General features: G+C 36.7%; 1 protein-coding gene across 2 annotated transcripts; it reads right to left on the minus strand.

Moving 5' to 3' along the window:
• Positions 1–5,371: 5,371 nt before the first annotated feature.
• Positions 5,372–16,976, minus strand: LOC115432891 (beta,beta-carotene 9',10'-oxygenase-like). Of its 2 annotated transcripts, none has more exons than XM_030153969.1 (12): positions 16,858–16,976; positions 15,212–15,404; positions 14,912–15,123; positions 14,204–14,319; positions 14,014–14,116; positions 13,769–13,897; positions 12,587–12,747; positions 12,320–12,487; positions 10,152–10,289; positions 8,874–9,056; positions 7,690–7,800; positions 5,372–6,834 (listed from the first exon to the last, which is right to left on the minus strand). In XM_030153969.1, the coding sequence occupies exons 1-12, from the start codon at positions 16,922–16,924 to the stop codon at positions 6,718–6,720; spliced, it is 1,698 nt and encodes a 565-aa protein (XP_030009829.1). In that variant the 5' UTR covers positions 16,925–16,976; the 3' UTR covers positions 5,372–6,717. The 2 variants fall into 2 exon arrangements, with proteins under 2 accessions (XP_030009829.1, XP_030009830.1); XM_030153970.1 differs by having other exon boundaries at positions 15,212–15,409; positions 16,872–16,968.
• Between the last annotated feature and the right edge of the window lie 1,357 nt (positions 16,977–18,333).

Consider the following 18,333-nt stretch of genomic DNA (forward strand, 5'->3'; position numbering starts at 1 on the left):
CCTGTTGTATATGTCAATATTTATCTTTTTTATATTTAATTAATTTCAATTATTTTTCAATCTGCCCCTTTATTTTCAATAGGATTCAGTGCGCATGCTGGCACTACTGTGACTTAAACAGTTTGTGCATTACATTTTCATTTACATAATTAGACAGTTAAAATTAATTCCACTGTTTTAACCAGGCTTTATAAAGCATCTACTCCAAGGTCTGGACTTTTGAGATTCTCATGCTTCCACTGATTAGACCTGATTAGACTGGTAAGAAATGTGTACCTACACCAAGAAATCAGGTTGAACTCTTAGAATTCTCAGCACATTTGACCCAACTCAGTAAATTAATATTATTATCTTTATTACTTTTTTTGTGAATCCATCGCTGTTGAGTTTAATAGGCTTCAGTTCACATTCTGATATTCATTAAATAGTTCGGTACAAAACAAGACCAAATATATAAATACACAACTGAAACCTCCACCTGCAAGTACTGATAATTAGACAATTAATGGGGAATGACATGCAGCAGTGGTCACCTGGACTGGAAATGGAACTGGTTTGGACCATTAGCACATTTCACCAGTGTACTGCACCCATGAGCCACTCCTGCATCCACCTATTACACTAAGCACAGGCTTAGTGAGTGGAGGAGCAGAAAACATCTGTGTGGGTGAGCAGGGTGGAATAATGTAGTATAGATGCTCAGTAAGGAAGAAGATTACCTGTAGTTGGGATGCAAAAATACTTGTGGATAATATAGTTTTAATTTAGTTGTACTTCATTACAGTTAGGGTTCGTCTGCGTCCTTTTTACTGCTCTTTTGTTGTCCGGTTTAGCACACACTGAGCTGATAATGGTGTTGAACAGCTACCGCCAACTGTAGAGTCAAAACAATTAGAGTAAAACTATTGAGGTAGTGAGTAGAAGATTATTAAACAGTAAATTGTATTTTTGGAATATTATTCTACGTGTAGGAGTGTAGGATTAGTCACTGTCTTCCTGCTGTGTGGAATGATGAAACCCTCAAAGACCAAAACAACTACTCATATAAAATGTTTTAATAACCTCAGAACCATTAATCACATCAATACATTGAAATAATTCAAGGCAAGGTAAGGCAGGTTTATTTCTATAGCACATTTCATGTACAAGACAATTCAAAGTGCTTTACATAACACATTAAAAGCATTACAGCAGAAGCAATAAAAAGTATAGGCATGAAAAAAACAAACAAAAAAATCAGATAAACAGATAAAACATATCAACAGATAAAACAGACAAGCGGATAAAACAGATAAAAGCTTTTAGCTTAAAAGGAACAGTGCAGATCTGAACTGATGAATATAAATTCTATTTAAATGCAGGTAATTTTCAGGTAAAATTCTGATAAAATGCAGTTTCTCAGCTTTTCAGGGTCATCACATGTGTCTTATTTTGACATTCAGAGTCTGCGGAGTCACCCTTTGGACCAGTGAAAGTTTTATGTTCAGTTCATGATGAAAGTCCCTTCTTCTTCAGTTTTCTCTGTTTCGATGTAAAAAAAAAAATATCGAATTTACTCTGAGCTTTTATGAATGTCTACATGACCAGTAAAATAAATAGTGAAGAAATACCTGATTTCCTAATAATAAATGGCAATAAATCATTTAGGAAATATTAAATATGCAGAAAATCTAATTTGGAAGTCATGGCAAACATAGCTCTGGGTCAATGAAGGGTTAAAGGTTGATAAATATAAATAATATTATATTATTTTATATCTGAAATTTCCCCTTTATTTCCTCTTTGCTGATGTCAGTGTAAATCACTTTATAACTACGGTTTAAAACTTTTACTACTATAGTAACATATGCCTTAAACTGGTCGTTTTATGGATTAGTTTCACCATACGTCTCGACGGGGTTGTGATGACTGTGGCAGCACATTTTTTCCCCCCTGATTTCTTCTGATTACACAAAGGCAGCAGCTTCCAGGGCTATTCATATCACAAAGGCTCTAAAAATAAATGCAGTGCCTCTTATGCATATCAGCTCATCACAGATGCTGTATCCTACAAGAATATCACAAATCCTGACCTGAGACGACACCGACTGCTTCAATAGACTTTATAAATCTGCCACCACTGAGCCAGCTCTGTGCAGAGCATTCAGCCGGCACCAAAAGAAATAAAACTGACTATGAGTCTTTGTACCTGTTGGTGCATGTTCATGTTGTTGATCAGGGTTTAGTCAGAAGGTAGAGGCTTCTGCTTGTTGCCTTATGCTTCATGAAAAAACAAATACAGATCAACTGTAAGATATCACAAACATAAACTTTAAACTATCAGTGATAAAAGATTTACTTGTTTCCAGATCTGCTGTCACACAGTATCTGTCTGTGCAATAAATTAGAGGAAACAACTGGTAAATTCCTTCTCAATGAGTTGCATTAAATGAAGTGGATCAATGTTGAATCACATCAAATCACTGATTTTATGGCTGCAACTATTTCTGATGGATTTATTTTGGACTTGTAATTCCACATTCCACTCAGTTTCTGCTTCACAGTATGTTGGTTTCCTAATGTACTGACTGTGCAGCCTCTTTAATGCCCAAACAGAAGCTATGGATGAGGACTCGATGTAAAGTTTTAGACAGTGAGAACAAGAGCTGCCCCATATTGTTCTGAAAATCCCTTTATTTCAGAAGCCAACAATGTTATAGCAAAATGTACCACCTGCAGTCCTCGTTGTAACCATCAGTAATGCATGATCTGTACACCAAAGACGCTCGGAAAAACTTTGAAAACTTAACTAGAAAAAAAGCAAAACGACAGATTTAAAGCTTTTTTTTTTTTTTGTTTTTTTTTTAAAGATTTTGGTTCCTGTTGCTTTAACCGGCTGTCGGGAACACACAGAGAGGTTTTTTTTTCTTCTTCTCCCTTTTGTTCACTCCTCTATGGGAATGCGCATCTGTTCTCTGACCACACACGCAGCCTAAAAACTAAAATGGAATGCTGCAGTGTGTGAGTGATTTTGATCTCTTACCAATCTTTGTTCTTTTTCTTATATCAAACCAGAATTCTTTGTGTTTTATTGCTTTTTGCTCCTTTCCTAATCCATTCTTGACTGTCCATGAATCCATTTTTTTCTTGCATGCATATGCTTTGTCAATCCCAAAAAGGCCGTCTGTCTCAAGTGTCAAATAAATGCAGTTGTTAAGGCCACAAACTTGGAAACAACCCGTCTGTGATTCAATGTAGAGCGTCTCCAGTGTCTGCAGCAGTTTCTAAAGTGGCAGGGTGGGCTGGCGGTTACAGACTGTCCCATTGTCAGCAGGTCACAGGTTTGATCCTTCTTATAGCTGCTGTTGCTGTGTTGAGCCCGCCTCCTTCAGGGACATTGCTCCTTCCTCACCTCTTTGTTGAAACCGTTGTATGAGCCACAGAGTGGATCCATTAAGATTCATACAGCTGAAAGCAGAGAGGTCTGCTGTTCAGGACGTTTACAATACACAGAGTGAACCATGGTCACTGAGGGCAGCTGCTTTATTGTTGCTGCTCACAAACCCAACATCTCCCTGTCATACAGTTACACACCAACAACAGCTACTCTTTGCATCCAACTTTTTTTTTTTTCTTGTTTGTTTTGTTTTTTTGTCCAGAGTCTGAGTGAAATGTTTCAAATGAGCAGTAGGTCCTGGTCAGTCAGAAGTTTCAGGTTCTGAGTTTGCAGATTACTGCAGAAGATGTGAAATGACATCAGGTGCTGACCTCTAGTGGAAGACTTGTGTACTTCTCAACACAGACAAAAACCCCTGAGTCACGGGCATTTAGTTTATACAGGCACCAGTTCTGACTGGTTTGGGCTTCAACGTTTTTAGTTGATTTAAAATTAAAATCAACTCCTTTTCCTCACAAACCGTCGATGAACTGTTAGTGTTTTTGTGGTTTTAGTCATCTGCCTAGTCGTAGTTCAACAGATTTGCACCTCCAGATGATATTTTACAGATAGGAAAGAGGCTTGGTGTTTGGTATGTGAATAAAAATGGATTTAAATGCATACATATATTTAATGTACACATTCATAATGATCCAAAACATAAACAGCTGCAGAAAAAAGATATTAATAGTCATGAACTAGATTGTGTTATGTGTGATGGCTAAAATGCTTTTTTTGTTAACCCTTCAAGACCTAGAACTACTTTTATGGTTCTCCCCAAATGAATGAATTATACATGCAACCTTTCCAAAGTGATTTATCACTAATTATTATAATATTATCCTCAGCATATTGCATTTTCCTGTGAAAAGCTTGTTTTTATTTAATTCACTGACAATGTAGAGGTTCATAAAAAAATACAAAGGTAATAATGCATTTTTCTTAATAACTGAAGAACAAGTGACTTATTTAACAAAATATATCATTAGCTGAACATTAAAACCAGTATCTACAACCATTATTATTTGTCAAACTACATACGTTTTACTGACATTCCAGATTTCCATTTGCAATATTGTTAATATTAATATTAGTATAATACAAATATTTACATGTATACACTTTTGCCCATAAAGTTAGCAAAAATATTTTTACCTCTTCTCTAAAATTTGTGGGACAATGTGATTTATTCTTGATAGATAAAGTGTAATAGGGACTAGGAATAAATAGGAATAAAAAGCAGAATGTGTCTGAAAATAAAATTATTTCAAATTCATGGGAAACAGTGTATTATAGAGAATAGGATTAGTGATTCAAAAACTTAGGAAACACTTCAGATCACTTGATACTTTTGTTCATCAAGGACAGGGCGCAATGCATGAAGAAATAAACGGTAAAAAAAAAAAGATTCTGGTAGCCAAAATTATTCATCAATGTTCAGAAAGAAACTAGTAGAAAAATACACCAGCCAGAAACAGGTCTGTGGAACTCTGATATAAAAATAAAAGCCCTTTTATCACCAATAGTGACTCCAAAGATTAAGAAAGAAGATACTGGGATATTTTAGCTTAAGTCCTTATTTTATCATATTTCATTTTACAAACTAATTAGTTGGTGATATTCAGGATTACAAATTGTTTCATAAAGAATAATTACAATGTAGTTATGTATGTATGAAACCAATCAGTTTTAGATAATTGTCAATAATCAATAAGTAAATATTTTTTACTGCTTCAATTCAGGGGTATTAAATGTGAATTTATGTAAAATACATTTTAAATGAAATAGACTCATTAAAAAGAATAAAAAATTAAAAGAAACATGAGTTTGAATCATTTTCTCTAAAATATTAGAGGTAAAGCAGGCATAACACTTTAAATTATAAATACTGATGAAGTCCTGTCTCCACGTCAAAGAGGTGAAAATGTTGGATATGAACAACACACACAGTTTCATAGAGGTAGAGATTTAATGACAGAGTATAAAAATGATCCAAATGATAAAAAAGATACAGGTGAAGTAAAAAAGTAGAAAAGTGTTGAATTAAAAAGGTTTCTGTTGTGGTTCATTGGTTGCTGCGTATTCACTGGCTTTAATACATGATGTGTTCAGTTCTGTTATGAACACGCACATTATCAGAGATGCTCACAATCACTTTTGTAAGAAAAAGTCTCAAGGCTTCATTTGGTTGATAAACATCTATCATACTGTGTTAGTAACTCAAAGCATGTACCGTAGTATGTTCACTCCTTCATACATCATACTGTATCAGCTGTGATCAGTGGTTTGGTTTATGATGATGGAGTTTAACTGATTTATTACAAGTTTACATGAAAAACACAGTGAAAACCGGCCTTCAAAGTTAATATCTGTACAGTTACAGTTTAGTCCAGGTATTGAGGTTCTATCGTTTTGTCATATTTGTTTGTGTTTTCTGGTACCTGATATAGTTTGATGTAGTTGACCCTTCTTTTTGAGGCTGCAGACATGTCATTTCTTGTGTTTGGTCTTTGTAAGTTATGATAAATGGCACATGAGCTGCAGGAGAGATCCCAGCATCATCACTGTGCTCCTGCACTTCCTTATATGTGTGTGTTTGTAGTCTGTAAACACTGTTCAAAGATTGTCCGTTCTTCAACAAACAAGGGAGAGAAAAGACATGATATAGAAAAATAAAAACATTTTCTAATTGTTTCTCATCAGTTTTGTTCTAAAGCACAAATGGACACACCCACATGTTCTGCATATGGAATGTTCTATGTTCTGTTCACATTTCTTCTTCTATTTTCTGCTTGTCTAGAATATGACACACCCACTGATGATGTCATGGTTCACGAGGAAGAACCCTTTTTGGGTTACAGTTGGGAACTAACTTCTCAGGTTCCCAGCCAAGTTTTAATCCGCTGTGAACACAAAATAGGTTCAGGAACCGGAAGGGGTACAAAGTCCTGCTGGTGTGAAACTCGAGTCCAAGCTGCAAACTCAATTCATCATTACTTTATACTTTCAAACTAAGGCGAGAAAATAAAAATCAAGATGGCAATAGAATTTAAAAAAAATCTAAATGTGTGTTTAAGTACATTATGTGTGAGTAAATACAGTGAGTATAACAGGCCTCGTATTTCAAAGTTAATATGAATCATAAATCCATATTCAGTCAGTAACAGAGCACTGCTTCCATTATGAGCATATCGTATAGTGCAGCTGTAACTCAATACCATTAGAAATGTAGTGGTTATACGTAGCAGTTTTCCATTTGACAATTCATCGTACTAAACAATTTGAATGTAATGGACACTGATTTAGGCAGCACTGTTGAAAGTACCATGAAAACCATAAGGCATGTTTACAGGCACGTTGGCTCTCCCCAGTTCTTCAAATGTTTTGGCATCCAAAATCAGGAGGAATGTTGCTTTATCCTGCAGAGAAAGAGTGTGATTTATTATGATCAACAACCACAAACTGCTAATAAACTTATTTTAGAATAACATCTCCAACTGCTGTAAAACTTATAAACCTATACCCTCAGGCGGCTGTTTGTCATGTGTGGGAGATGTTTTTAGTGGAAAAGTGATGATAAACAAAACAAATTATTTTAAAACTCTGATTTTTCAAGAGTCTGGTCTTAACCAGCTCTAAATGTTAAGTGTCATGAGATTATTTTGTTGTGATTTGGTGCTATATAAACAAAATTTTATTTGATTTATACAATGAATTTGCCATGTACAACATATTCTGCATTTGCACTGAACCCAGAAACCCACAACAATGACAAATAGATCATGTGACACTATATACTATATTATACATCTCCAATCTGAGTAAATATCATATATTCTGTTATATAAGCAAAACTGTACACATTAATGTTTGCCACTTAGTGTGTACGTTCTAACTTCATGCTTTGTGTCCAACTTCATCTGTAGTAAATTAAAGGATGAATATTTATGACTGAGTTCTTCTGCCTCATGCATATTCATGAGAGATTATGTGTCGGGTGAATGAAAGACTTGTTGGGTAGAATGAATCAAATTCAGGTCAATTTACAATTCGGCTGCCTGGTTGTAGCTAAAAGTGACGACAAGGCCATAGAACACACTTATATATGGATAAAAGTAAATACAATCTAAATGAAAAATAACTTATTTTGTTATTGCATCTGCCCTCATCCTCACTTACCACTTTTACAAACAATCCTTAATAAATATTAATAATAACAAAAATAATAAATGATCTAAAATTCTAAATATTGATCTTTGTTCTTGGAGTCTTACCTGTGAAGGGGTGAGAATCACAGAGAGGATGACACCATCATCTTCCTCGGTGGCATCAGGGGAGGGTACAAACACTGGCTCTGAGGGGTAGAAGCCCTTCTGGTACCAGACCTGAGGACACAGATGTAGTAGTTTAAAGACAAGAACTGTTAAACTGGTTCAATGATTATGTTCTGCCCTAGACAGACGCTAATAATTAACTCGACTATGGTTTTGCTGAATTCTCAGATTGCACAGTAAAGGCATTTTTCTGTCTATTATTCATGCATATTGTACTCATTGTGCTCAATTCCTCAGAATCTTTTATATTGGAGAAATAATAAAAATGCTTTTCAAACATATCAAATCATTTTTACATCCATATATTTTGATAACAAACAACAAACCAGCCATTACTACAAAATGATGCAGGACTTGATTGGCTTGAAGTGCTTTATTTTTTTTATGTTTATTATTTCACTGTAATAATGGGTTCACTGTATATTACATATATAGATATACAGGTATATTTTTATATTGCAGTTACTACAGTCTTGTTCTGATACTTCCAGTATTAATCCAGTGTGAAAAGTTACTATACATCCATTTTACTTTAATGAACAGAGGAAAAAATCCACTTATCTCCATTTACTTGGTGTTAATTAAGTATTTTTGTGTTTTATTTTATAAAACCAGGGTTATTTATCAAACATTTAGTCTACAAAAGGCTGTTTTTCCTATTTAAGACAATATTATTTTAAGGTAATGTAGCAGTACCTTCTTCCTCTGATGGTTTACAGGTGAGGGCACAATCATTTGTAATATTAAAATAATGTTATAACCTGGTCTTCTTAGGTGTTAGTACATTACTTCATTCAGGCCACATTAGCTGGGCTCAATGGCAGTCATTGATACATCCAATCAGCATATCAAGGCACCACACTGAAAGAGCTTATGTTTAGTAACATTTAGCCTGCTGCCATAGCTGCTCTGTTCTGTTTCCTACAGGAGTCTTGGTGATGTTCTTCATGCTTAGGTTTTTTCATGTATGTGGAAGGGCAGGGAACTCCAAGAAGCAGGCCATAAACTTACTGCAGATACACTATGTTTTATGTTAAACAAATGTGTTTTTACTGTCATGATGAGACACATTAAATCCTTCATCTGTGCTGGGTGATAAAGTTGATGTCTCTGTGTGCACACACCTTTAATGTCTTGTCATTCAGATCCATCTTGAGCAGTGAGTCGCCCACCAGATGTCTGAAGCCACATCCGTAGAAGTAACGATACGGCCGTGTGTTACAGCGGCGATAGTTAATCTGGGGGAACTCCAGGCCACCATACTCTTGGAGGTCGTCACCATGGAGATTCTCATGTTGACAGAACACCTGTTGACACAGCGAAGTGAAGAGGGAGTCAATGTCTACAGTCACGTGTAGTCATCAGAGTTTTCCTGTGGTCCAGTCTGTCTTCTATTCATTAGCTTCTGATATTAACCTCAGAGTGAGATGCTCCTATGAGAAGGAAGTTTTTTTTTTTTTTTTTTTTTTTATTTTATCCAACCTTGCAGCTACAAGAAAATCCATTACAAACCCTTTTTAAATTTTACATTAGTCACACATCATAGGAGATGGGAGAAACTGAACCCTGTGGGTCAAAAACCTTGAAGAAGCAAATTAGTTCTGAATGTTCCTGAAATCTGTGACTAATTTAAGTATTAAGCATTAGTATTATTCAAAATGAGTCATTGTTAAAGTAAAAACACTATTAAAAATAACATGTACTGAGAATAGAAATAAGAACAATTACCCTACAAATGTCTCCACATGGAGAAAATGGATGACGATTAAAACAGATATGGGGGCTACTCAACTATTAAAGTAAAATTACTAGAGTTTATGTGTGAAATCTGGAGAGGGTTAATTATTACCTCCTATTACTTTCTCAGTCGTTAGTTGTTGCTACCTTTTTAAGTGGATATTTTAAAAGTTTGTTCACAGAATTTGACAGGATTAATTGTGTAATGATTGCAGTGTTGTACATGTTGGTATCCTCCTGAACATTGTGATTTCTCCCCAGATGCTGAAGTCTGTTTGTGTCATCACAGAGATCTACTCTTACTGGCTGATTATATGAAGTTATTACAGTAGGTTCAGGAACAAAGATCAAGGCTCACATAATCCAGATTCCTGTGCCTTCCTACACAGGGGGTCTAACCTCTTTCTCTTCTGTTTGTGTCCCACCCCACCTCCACCCTCCCTTGCCGTTTCCCCTCCTCTCTCTCATTACATCCTGACTCCCTCTCCACAGGTTCTTCATCCTGTCTCCTTCAATGCCTCTCATCCCTTCCTCTTGACCATTCATCCGTCTGTTCCTTCTTAACCCTCAGAACCAGTCATTCAATAAACCTTTTCTCATATAATGTTATGGCGTGGTCTTTGTTTTTGAAACACAGGATAGATGGTTTCATGTTTTCCGCTCACCTTATCTTTGCTGGTTTTGACACATGTTGCAGTACTGGAGGGTCTGGTGTTCAAGTTCTGGCCTGTTGGTGTTTCACTGGTCACATTCAGGGGTAGAACAAAGCGGCGAGGGTAAACCCTGCACAGGGTATTGTACACCTGAAAAGGATGAAACAACAGAGGCAATGCACATCAATTGTTTTGTCATTGTCAGTCATTCCTAACCCTAACACTCACTCAGTGCGAAAAGACTGGAAATGTATTCTGCAGTTTACCACAAACCCAAAATCTAATTCCAATCATCAACAGCGATTATTTGTTTAGATAAATAGATCAACAAAGCAGAGAAATGCAAACTGAGTATAATAGTACAACTCAAAACAAAACATTTAACCACTCAATTTCTAGAGCATCAGAGTTTTATCAAACATGGAGATAACAACCCACCAATTATCAATAAAACACTGGCTACAAGCCCTTCTCAAGGTGATCTATCTAGAGTGGTCATCAGCCCGTATAAATAATGCTAAGCTTAGAACACTGGAGATGTGGGAAAAAAGCTGCAGAAGATGTTAAAAAACGGTTGTCATGACTTTTGACTCTCTAATCTATAGTAACTGTATATGTCCAGTTTGTAATCCTGATTAATACTCTGTTTATTCAGTTATTTTGATTTTTACTTTATTTTTACTTTATTTGTCAGATGCAGATTATGTGTCCCACAAGGAGGGGAGTAAGGGTGGGGGACCAGAGGGGTATGTTCTGTGTGTAATGTAAGTGTAGTCTGGGACACTGATAAGGGGAGGTAAATATAAAAAATTCATGGGGCCCAGAATTTGTGGGGGCCTCGTAGAGCAGTGGAGGGGGCCCAGTGGACATAGAAGTTATGAAAATTTTGTGCAAGATCAGCTGTATAAGAGAGGTGTAGAAGTTGGGAGGCGAACGTTAAAAGAATGTTCAGTTTCGTTTTCGTTTTCACAGTATGTAAGTGATCTTGTTTATGGACCGCAACCCCCCCCTTCTTGGTCAGTTTCTGAAGGGTCCACAATGATTATGCTTTCATGAGGCCCATGATTGGCAGAGGTGGGTAGAGTAGCCAAAATTAGACTCAAGTAAAAGTACTGTTACTTTAGAAACATATTACTCAAGTACAAGTAAAAAGTAGTCATCCAAATAATTAATCAAGTAAAAGTAAAAAAGTACTTAATGAAAAAATTACTCAAGTATTGAGTACTTCCTGCATAACATCCTATTTATTGTTCTTTTAAATTCAACAATTAACAAATGAAATGTTAAAATAAAATATATAGAATATATGTGGGAACGTTACAGCTAGTTACAAATATACCTCACAATAATCATTGTTGGTTCCATCACTTTAATATCTACCTCCACCAGGAGGTATTGTGATCGCTTTGCTTTGTGTGCATATGTGTTTGCCTGTTAGCAAGATAACTCAAAAAGTTACAGACGGATTTTCATGAAATTTTCAGGAAATGTTGATACTGGCAGGAAGAAATGATTAAATTTTGGTGGTGACTGGGGGGGGGGGGATAGTGGGGGCATGGGGCCCACTGATCTGCCTTGGCGGAGGTCTGTGCTCTACGAGTGCTTTTCTTGTTCTAGTCTGTTCTTATGGAGGCAGATACTGTGCATGTTTTTCTATTTACTTTTACGAGTTAGCCTAGATATCTTTATCTTAACATATCTTCCCCTTCTGTCGAATTTCTTTAACTCATGTGAGTCATGTGAGTTTTTAGCAAAAATCTTTCTAACAAAACAAAACAAATGGTTCGTCCATTAACGAATGGCCAAAAATAAAAGTAACAAGTAGAATGTGCACCATTGTAATGGAGTAGGAGTAGCGTTTCTTCTTCATAAATATACTTGAGTAAAAGTAAAAAGTATGTCATATTAAAAGTACTCTTAAAAGTACAATTTATGTAAAAAGTCACTTAAGTAAACGTAACGGAGTAAATGTAATGCGTTACTACCCATCTCTGATGATTGGTAGCGGCACCCCTGAATGTAGTGTACATGTTTTGTTGTGTAATGTTGAATTTGTTTGTTTATTCTTAAAAACTGAAATTTAAAATCAATAAGAACAGTTAATTACAAAAAAACAAAACAAAACTGGACATAACAGTGTGACTGGTCCTGTCTGTGGGTGCACATTAATGGCTGCTGACCTCATCTAGCGCTTCTCCTGATTTGCGCAAGTTCTGGATCAGGTAGTTGTTGATGGCTTGGCCGTCATCTGAACAGCACATGTCAAGCATCAAGAAGCCATCCTCCTCAAAGGCGTTGATCTGATGGAAGGTGGAGATGGCCTTTGTGTGGTACTTCACAGAGCTGACCTGGGATCAGAACACCAAGTGCAGTGCTTTTAATAACCTGTAATCCTTACATTTGCATAGAGGATATATAAATACATATTGCCCCCTGCCCACATTTACCTCTCCTGTCTGCTTGTTGACAAGATGGAAGACAGTTTCCTGTTGTGGATCCCAGTAGATGCCTTCACTCAAAGCCTTCCCTCTTAGTTTACATGTGACTATCTTCAGTAGGTCCATTTTAATTGGCTGCTCAATGAACACCACATAGTTTTCAGACATGGCTGGAAGAAAGAGAAGGCTACTGTTGAGCTGTGCATCAGAGGACATCACTATGAACAACACAAAACTGATAACTACAGACAGTGGTGTTGATGTCTATCCGCTGTATCCACTGTAAAGGATGATGATTTGAAAGGACAGGCCTTCAGCTGGGATGTTATCTGTATCAAAGACTTATGTTTTTGTTTTTTTTTAAACTTTATTTTTCTTATTTTACTACAAACACGGTTAAACATACATAACACAAACAGCAGGATCAGGGAGTCACAACTTTCATTGGGAAAATTAATAAATGAGTACATAAATAAATATGCATTCTCACACAGTGTAAATGTATATATAAGTTACACCTGTTTAAGTAGGTTTAAGCAGGTGGCATTTTTGAAGTAACTGAGCTAAGAAGAGGGTCCACTTTTTCCACTGTTCTTCTCCTACATCCTTTTGTAGCCTCAGATTATAAGTTATCTGCTGCATACAAAGGCTTATGTTAAGTCTATCCTGGATCAGGTGACACCTGGTAACTTACCTTACACACACACACACACACACACACACACACACACACACACACACACACACACACACACACACACACACACACACACACACACTGTGAAGTCTACAGCAGGGACACTTTTACCACACAATCTCAGGCCAAAATTTGTTAGATTTTCACCATAATTGAACAATTTTCATGTGTTTTCAGGGTAAAATTAAGACAATTCATGAATATAAAATGAACACTTTTAATTTGAACATTTTTGAAGGGTTCTGAAATCCCTGCGTGGGTCCTACTTGGAACATTTTAGGTAAAAAGGGGGCTCTAGATGGAACCTTTTACTTGGAAGAACTGATATTAGCAAATGTTGTCTTTTAATCTCTTTAGATGGAACCACCTGTGAAGTGAATGCGTAGCACAGCTGATAAAAAAGCGTTTAATAACAAACACAATGCAAGTAAAACAGATCTGAAAATTAATCTTCATGATAATAACAAAGACAAAGGATAATAATAATGACTTACCAAAACTGTGATAGTAGGAGGGATGGGACTTGTTTGCTGGCACAATAGAGCAGAGTATTTTGGCTCCCTGTAGAGTGTCTGAGTCATCTTTCTTCTCAGGAGGGACACAGATGATATTGTACAAGGCTCCTAGAACAGGTTACAGACCATAGTCACATCCACTGAACCAGGTTTTATTGAAGATTTAAGTTGCCAGTCGACACATTTCTCTTAATTAAATATGTCTGGTGGGTAATGGGGCTCACCTTTGCTGCCGTAGGAGTTGCCCATGTTGTAGGTTGTACCATCGGGGTCATAGTGGGGGTGGGCTGTGGCTCCATTTACAGCAATGAACTTACTCCAGTCCACCTTTAAAATAAAGCAGTTCAGACCTAGTTGAAGGATCAGTTTAATATAAATGTACTGTCTATTATTACGTCTGGATAATCACAGTACCTTCTCCTCTGATTTTAGGGTTTCCGGGTTCATTCTGTGCATGAAGTTTGTCTCTGTGCTGACATAGTAGTCACCCTTGTATTTCACAAAGCTCACACTTGCATTGTCTGTGGGTTCTACAACAAACAAATACACACAATTTATAAAAGTTTTTTTCAGTGAATGACAGAATATTTCCTCCAAGTCATAAATATTTCTGTATAACAGTCTGCCACTGTAGTTTTAAAATAAATGTAGCAACGTCTGTGAGTCAGTTGAAGCAACATGAGCTGAGCTGCTACCCCTGATATGCTGCTCCACACACATCCTCATATCCCCACCCCACCCTTGTGGTTTAAAATAAGTCCAGCTGGGTCAAAAAACACACTGGAAAACGGCCACTACCCTCTCTAGTTTCCCACTGTCAACAATATTATGTAACCTTACTGTGTGCACAGTACTTCAGGCAAACAGTGTCCTGGCCTCCATAAAGTTTTAACAAGCTGGAGTTTATATTCAATACATTTAACTCATAGGATCTAAGTTTATTTTTCTGCTTCTGTTTCATAATGTTTCTACAATATGCAGGATTTTTCCACCAGTCTGGATTCCCCCTTAGTCATCCTGGTTTGGCAAACCCGGTCTTCCTGAGCTTGTTGTTGTTCCATTTACATCACATTTCTTTCCACAGTGAATTCAGTCAAAGTTGAGTAACTGCTGTTCACTTACGTATCATCTCAAAGCGAGAGAGGAAACGCAGGAAGAAGTTTTTGCAGGGGTCTGGCATGGCGAGGGTACCGAATTCTGACATCACGATGCGATCCCTGTCACTATTTTTCTTGTAGGCATCACTTTGAAGGAACCGGCTCATGTACGTCACTTGGCCACCTTGGATGTTGAACTTGTGCAGCAAAGCCATCCCATCAAACCAGTGGTTGTAGCTGTGGCACAGAACATGGCAGTTACTGTTACAGTTACATTGCATTTAGATCTGCTCTAAAACTGCAGCATTGTCCCGTTTTGACTCACTGTGTGTTTCCAAACTCAAACTTCCCCGGCCCGTTGCGGAGGAGGTTGCCATTGAGCCATGAGGGAATGGTACCTTGTACTTCAGTGGAAATTGGTTCAGGTGTTTCTTCTACAGACTGGACCAGTGGAGTAATATTCTCCAGACCTGTCAGTAATGTGGTGATGCATTCTTTGCCCCCTCCATTCACCACCTCTGTGGTAAACACAAACAAATATAGTGTCATATCCATAACACATCACACAGCAAATATGCAGTATCAATCTATCACCAAATTATATTGTAAAAATGGTAAATATGACAGACTCAAAAGCCAAACAGCTTAATAAAATTAGCATTTCTGTAGAAAATCCAAGTATACAAAGCTAGTGATTAAATCAATTAGTTAAATTATATAAAAGAACTATTAATTCCTACACACAGGCAATAAATGTGTCAGTGCTGAACAAAATAAGCCTGAACCATAACAGATTTTTGCCATTTCACATGCAAGATTGAACACAATGGATTTTCATTAAAGCCAGGCTATTATTACTTCCTTTTCTTAAAGCATATCATCTGCTCAGTGTTACTAAGTATAATAAACTGCATAATTACATTGGAGTAATCTAATTCTGTGGAACAACATGAGGAAGAGTGACGCCTGCATTTTCCCCGGTGATATTTCAATGTTGCACATCAAAAGTATGTTTAGCATGTAAGACTTAGTCAAACATAGCGTAAACATGCAGTCTGGTACGGTATGACATCTGAGAATGGCTTTGGCTGAGAAAGTGTGCTGAAGGTCACATAAACTTTGTGGCATGTGTCTGAACCTCTCATGAAATCTGTAAATTCCAGTGTGAACAAAAACATCTGACTTAAATTATTGTCAACAGTCAGCGCCATTATGGACCAGACAGTTCTACTGCCGGGAAAAGAGCTGTGTATTACAGAGACATGTCTTTTAGTGTAAACAGACTGGAGTTTACTTTTTCCTGCTGAATTTATTGCACGTAATAGTTGCATTTACTTGTAACGTATGTGTTTATATGATGAAGAAGAGAGTAGAGTATTTGCCGAGTTTAAAACACAAAGTAGGAACACATTTAAACTCTGACATTCTTTGCAGATCTCTTTTACAGTGACAGACAGGTGTGTTCTTTTGCAAATTATGGTGTGTGACAGAAGTGCACGCATGCTCTTTGCCCACTGGGAGCAGTACTGAACAACACAGACATACCCCTGTAACAGTGTTTACCCATCTGGGTAAACAATATTCCCAAATGGGTATTTGACACTCAGTTAGAACCTATGATCACCATCTATAGAACACTTTTTGCCTTAAAAGGAGTTTTGCAGAGTTCTGTAGCTGAAAGAACTGAACGTACTGCCAACAGTACAGTCCGGTCCAGCTCAGTTCAGTACAGTTCAGTACAGCACAGTACAGTAGACATCGCCCATCATCGGTCTTCATCTCCGCATCAACAAATCATTTAATTCCCTACTTTATGTCTCATTCATAAATGCATAGAACTTGCAGTTTCACAAATATCAGTATGTGGTCTGCACTGTAAGCGCGCATGTGCCGCATATGTGTCTATTCCGCATCAGCAGGTGCGTTACTTCCTGTATTTACTTAAAACAAGCACAAAAACAGCAGATTTACCTGAGGTGTCTGAGTTCACAGAGGACATGGCAGTGGTTCCCGTGGATGGATGCGTCTCTGTATCCATGTCCTGCTGCCGCTGTGGACTCCACCATAAAGTGTTCACCACCGGGACAGAGAAAGGCTTACGTAATACGTAAGACTTATGTAACACTGTATCTTCACACATGGAAAGAGAGAGAGAGATGGAGGGAGGAGACAGATGTGGACCCAACTGTTTATGTTATAAGCATTGAGTCATAAATTAGATTTATTTAATCACAGCGGATACATAGTTACCTAAATGTTTACAGCACCATAACATGTGTTGCTAACATCATGTGTGTGATAAGGCTGTAAAGTGTAAAGAATTTGTTCTGCTAAACACACACAAGTGGAGAAGAATAGATCCAGTTTTACACTTTGTTCTTCAGTCCGTGTCACACACTCAATCCTTCAGCTCCTAAACTTTTATACAAAGTACCCAAGTTTGTGTACAAATGGCACCCATTCTAACACCTGCAAGAACAACAACTTCATGTATTAAAGCCAAATACATGGTGTTGCACTGTTGAAACTGAGCACTGAAGGGCTGGGTTTGTTTTTTAAGATCCTCAACAGCTTTAGAGCAGAAGGAGCTTTTCCCCCTGCGTGCAGTTTACATGATGACAATTGAAAATACACATGACAACTCACAACAATACGCTGACAAAATACACTGTGATGGTCCATATAATGCATACACACCCAAAGATCCATGGCTTGTTTAGTAATCATCTTTGAGTGTAATGTTATTTTGTAGTACAAGCTGATTGGGCAGTAAATTCCATTTAACTATGTATTTTTATTAAATATAAACTTGACCTTGACCTCCATTAATTCCATTCATGCACTGCTTTATACTGTTTGTTGAAAAAGTATAGTTTTTGGGTAGTATACAACAGTGACCATGAGTGTACAGTGTTGAGTAACTGTGTACATTTTAACCCCCCCCCCCCCCCAAAAAAAAAACAAAAAAACAAAAACAAAACAAAACAAAAAACATATATATATATATATATATATATATATATATATATATATATATATATATATTTCAATACTTATTTATTTATTTAAAAAATAGATTGTGTTAAAAAAAAAAACAAAGGCTATATGAGGTGCTTTATAGCTACAGAATGGTTACTTTGGGTAAATTATTAGATTAATTACAAATCATAAATATGCTGCATGCATTTTGTTCTGTTGCAATTGGTATAAGTGCTGATTCTTTTATTAATTCTTTTATTGTATTCTATTATTGTCTTATTCCAGTATGTTTACTTTGTGTTCATAGTGTTTTGATGATACCTTTTTTTCTTAATTCTAAACCAAGACTACCTACAGGAACAAAAACAAACAAACAAAAAAGAAAAAAAAAACAAACAAAAAAAACAAAAAAAACAAAAACAAAAACAGGGACCTAAACCTGAAAAGGTGATAGTGATAAAAATGGTA

Source organism: Sphaeramia orbicularis, chromosome 14 (assembly GCF_902148855.1).
Source record: "Sphaeramia orbicularis chromosome 14, fSphaOr1.1, whole genome shotgun sequence".
In the NCBI taxonomy this organism is placed as follows: domain Eukaryota; kingdom Metazoa; phylum Chordata; class Actinopteri; order Kurtiformes; family Apogonidae; genus Sphaeramia; species Sphaeramia orbicularis.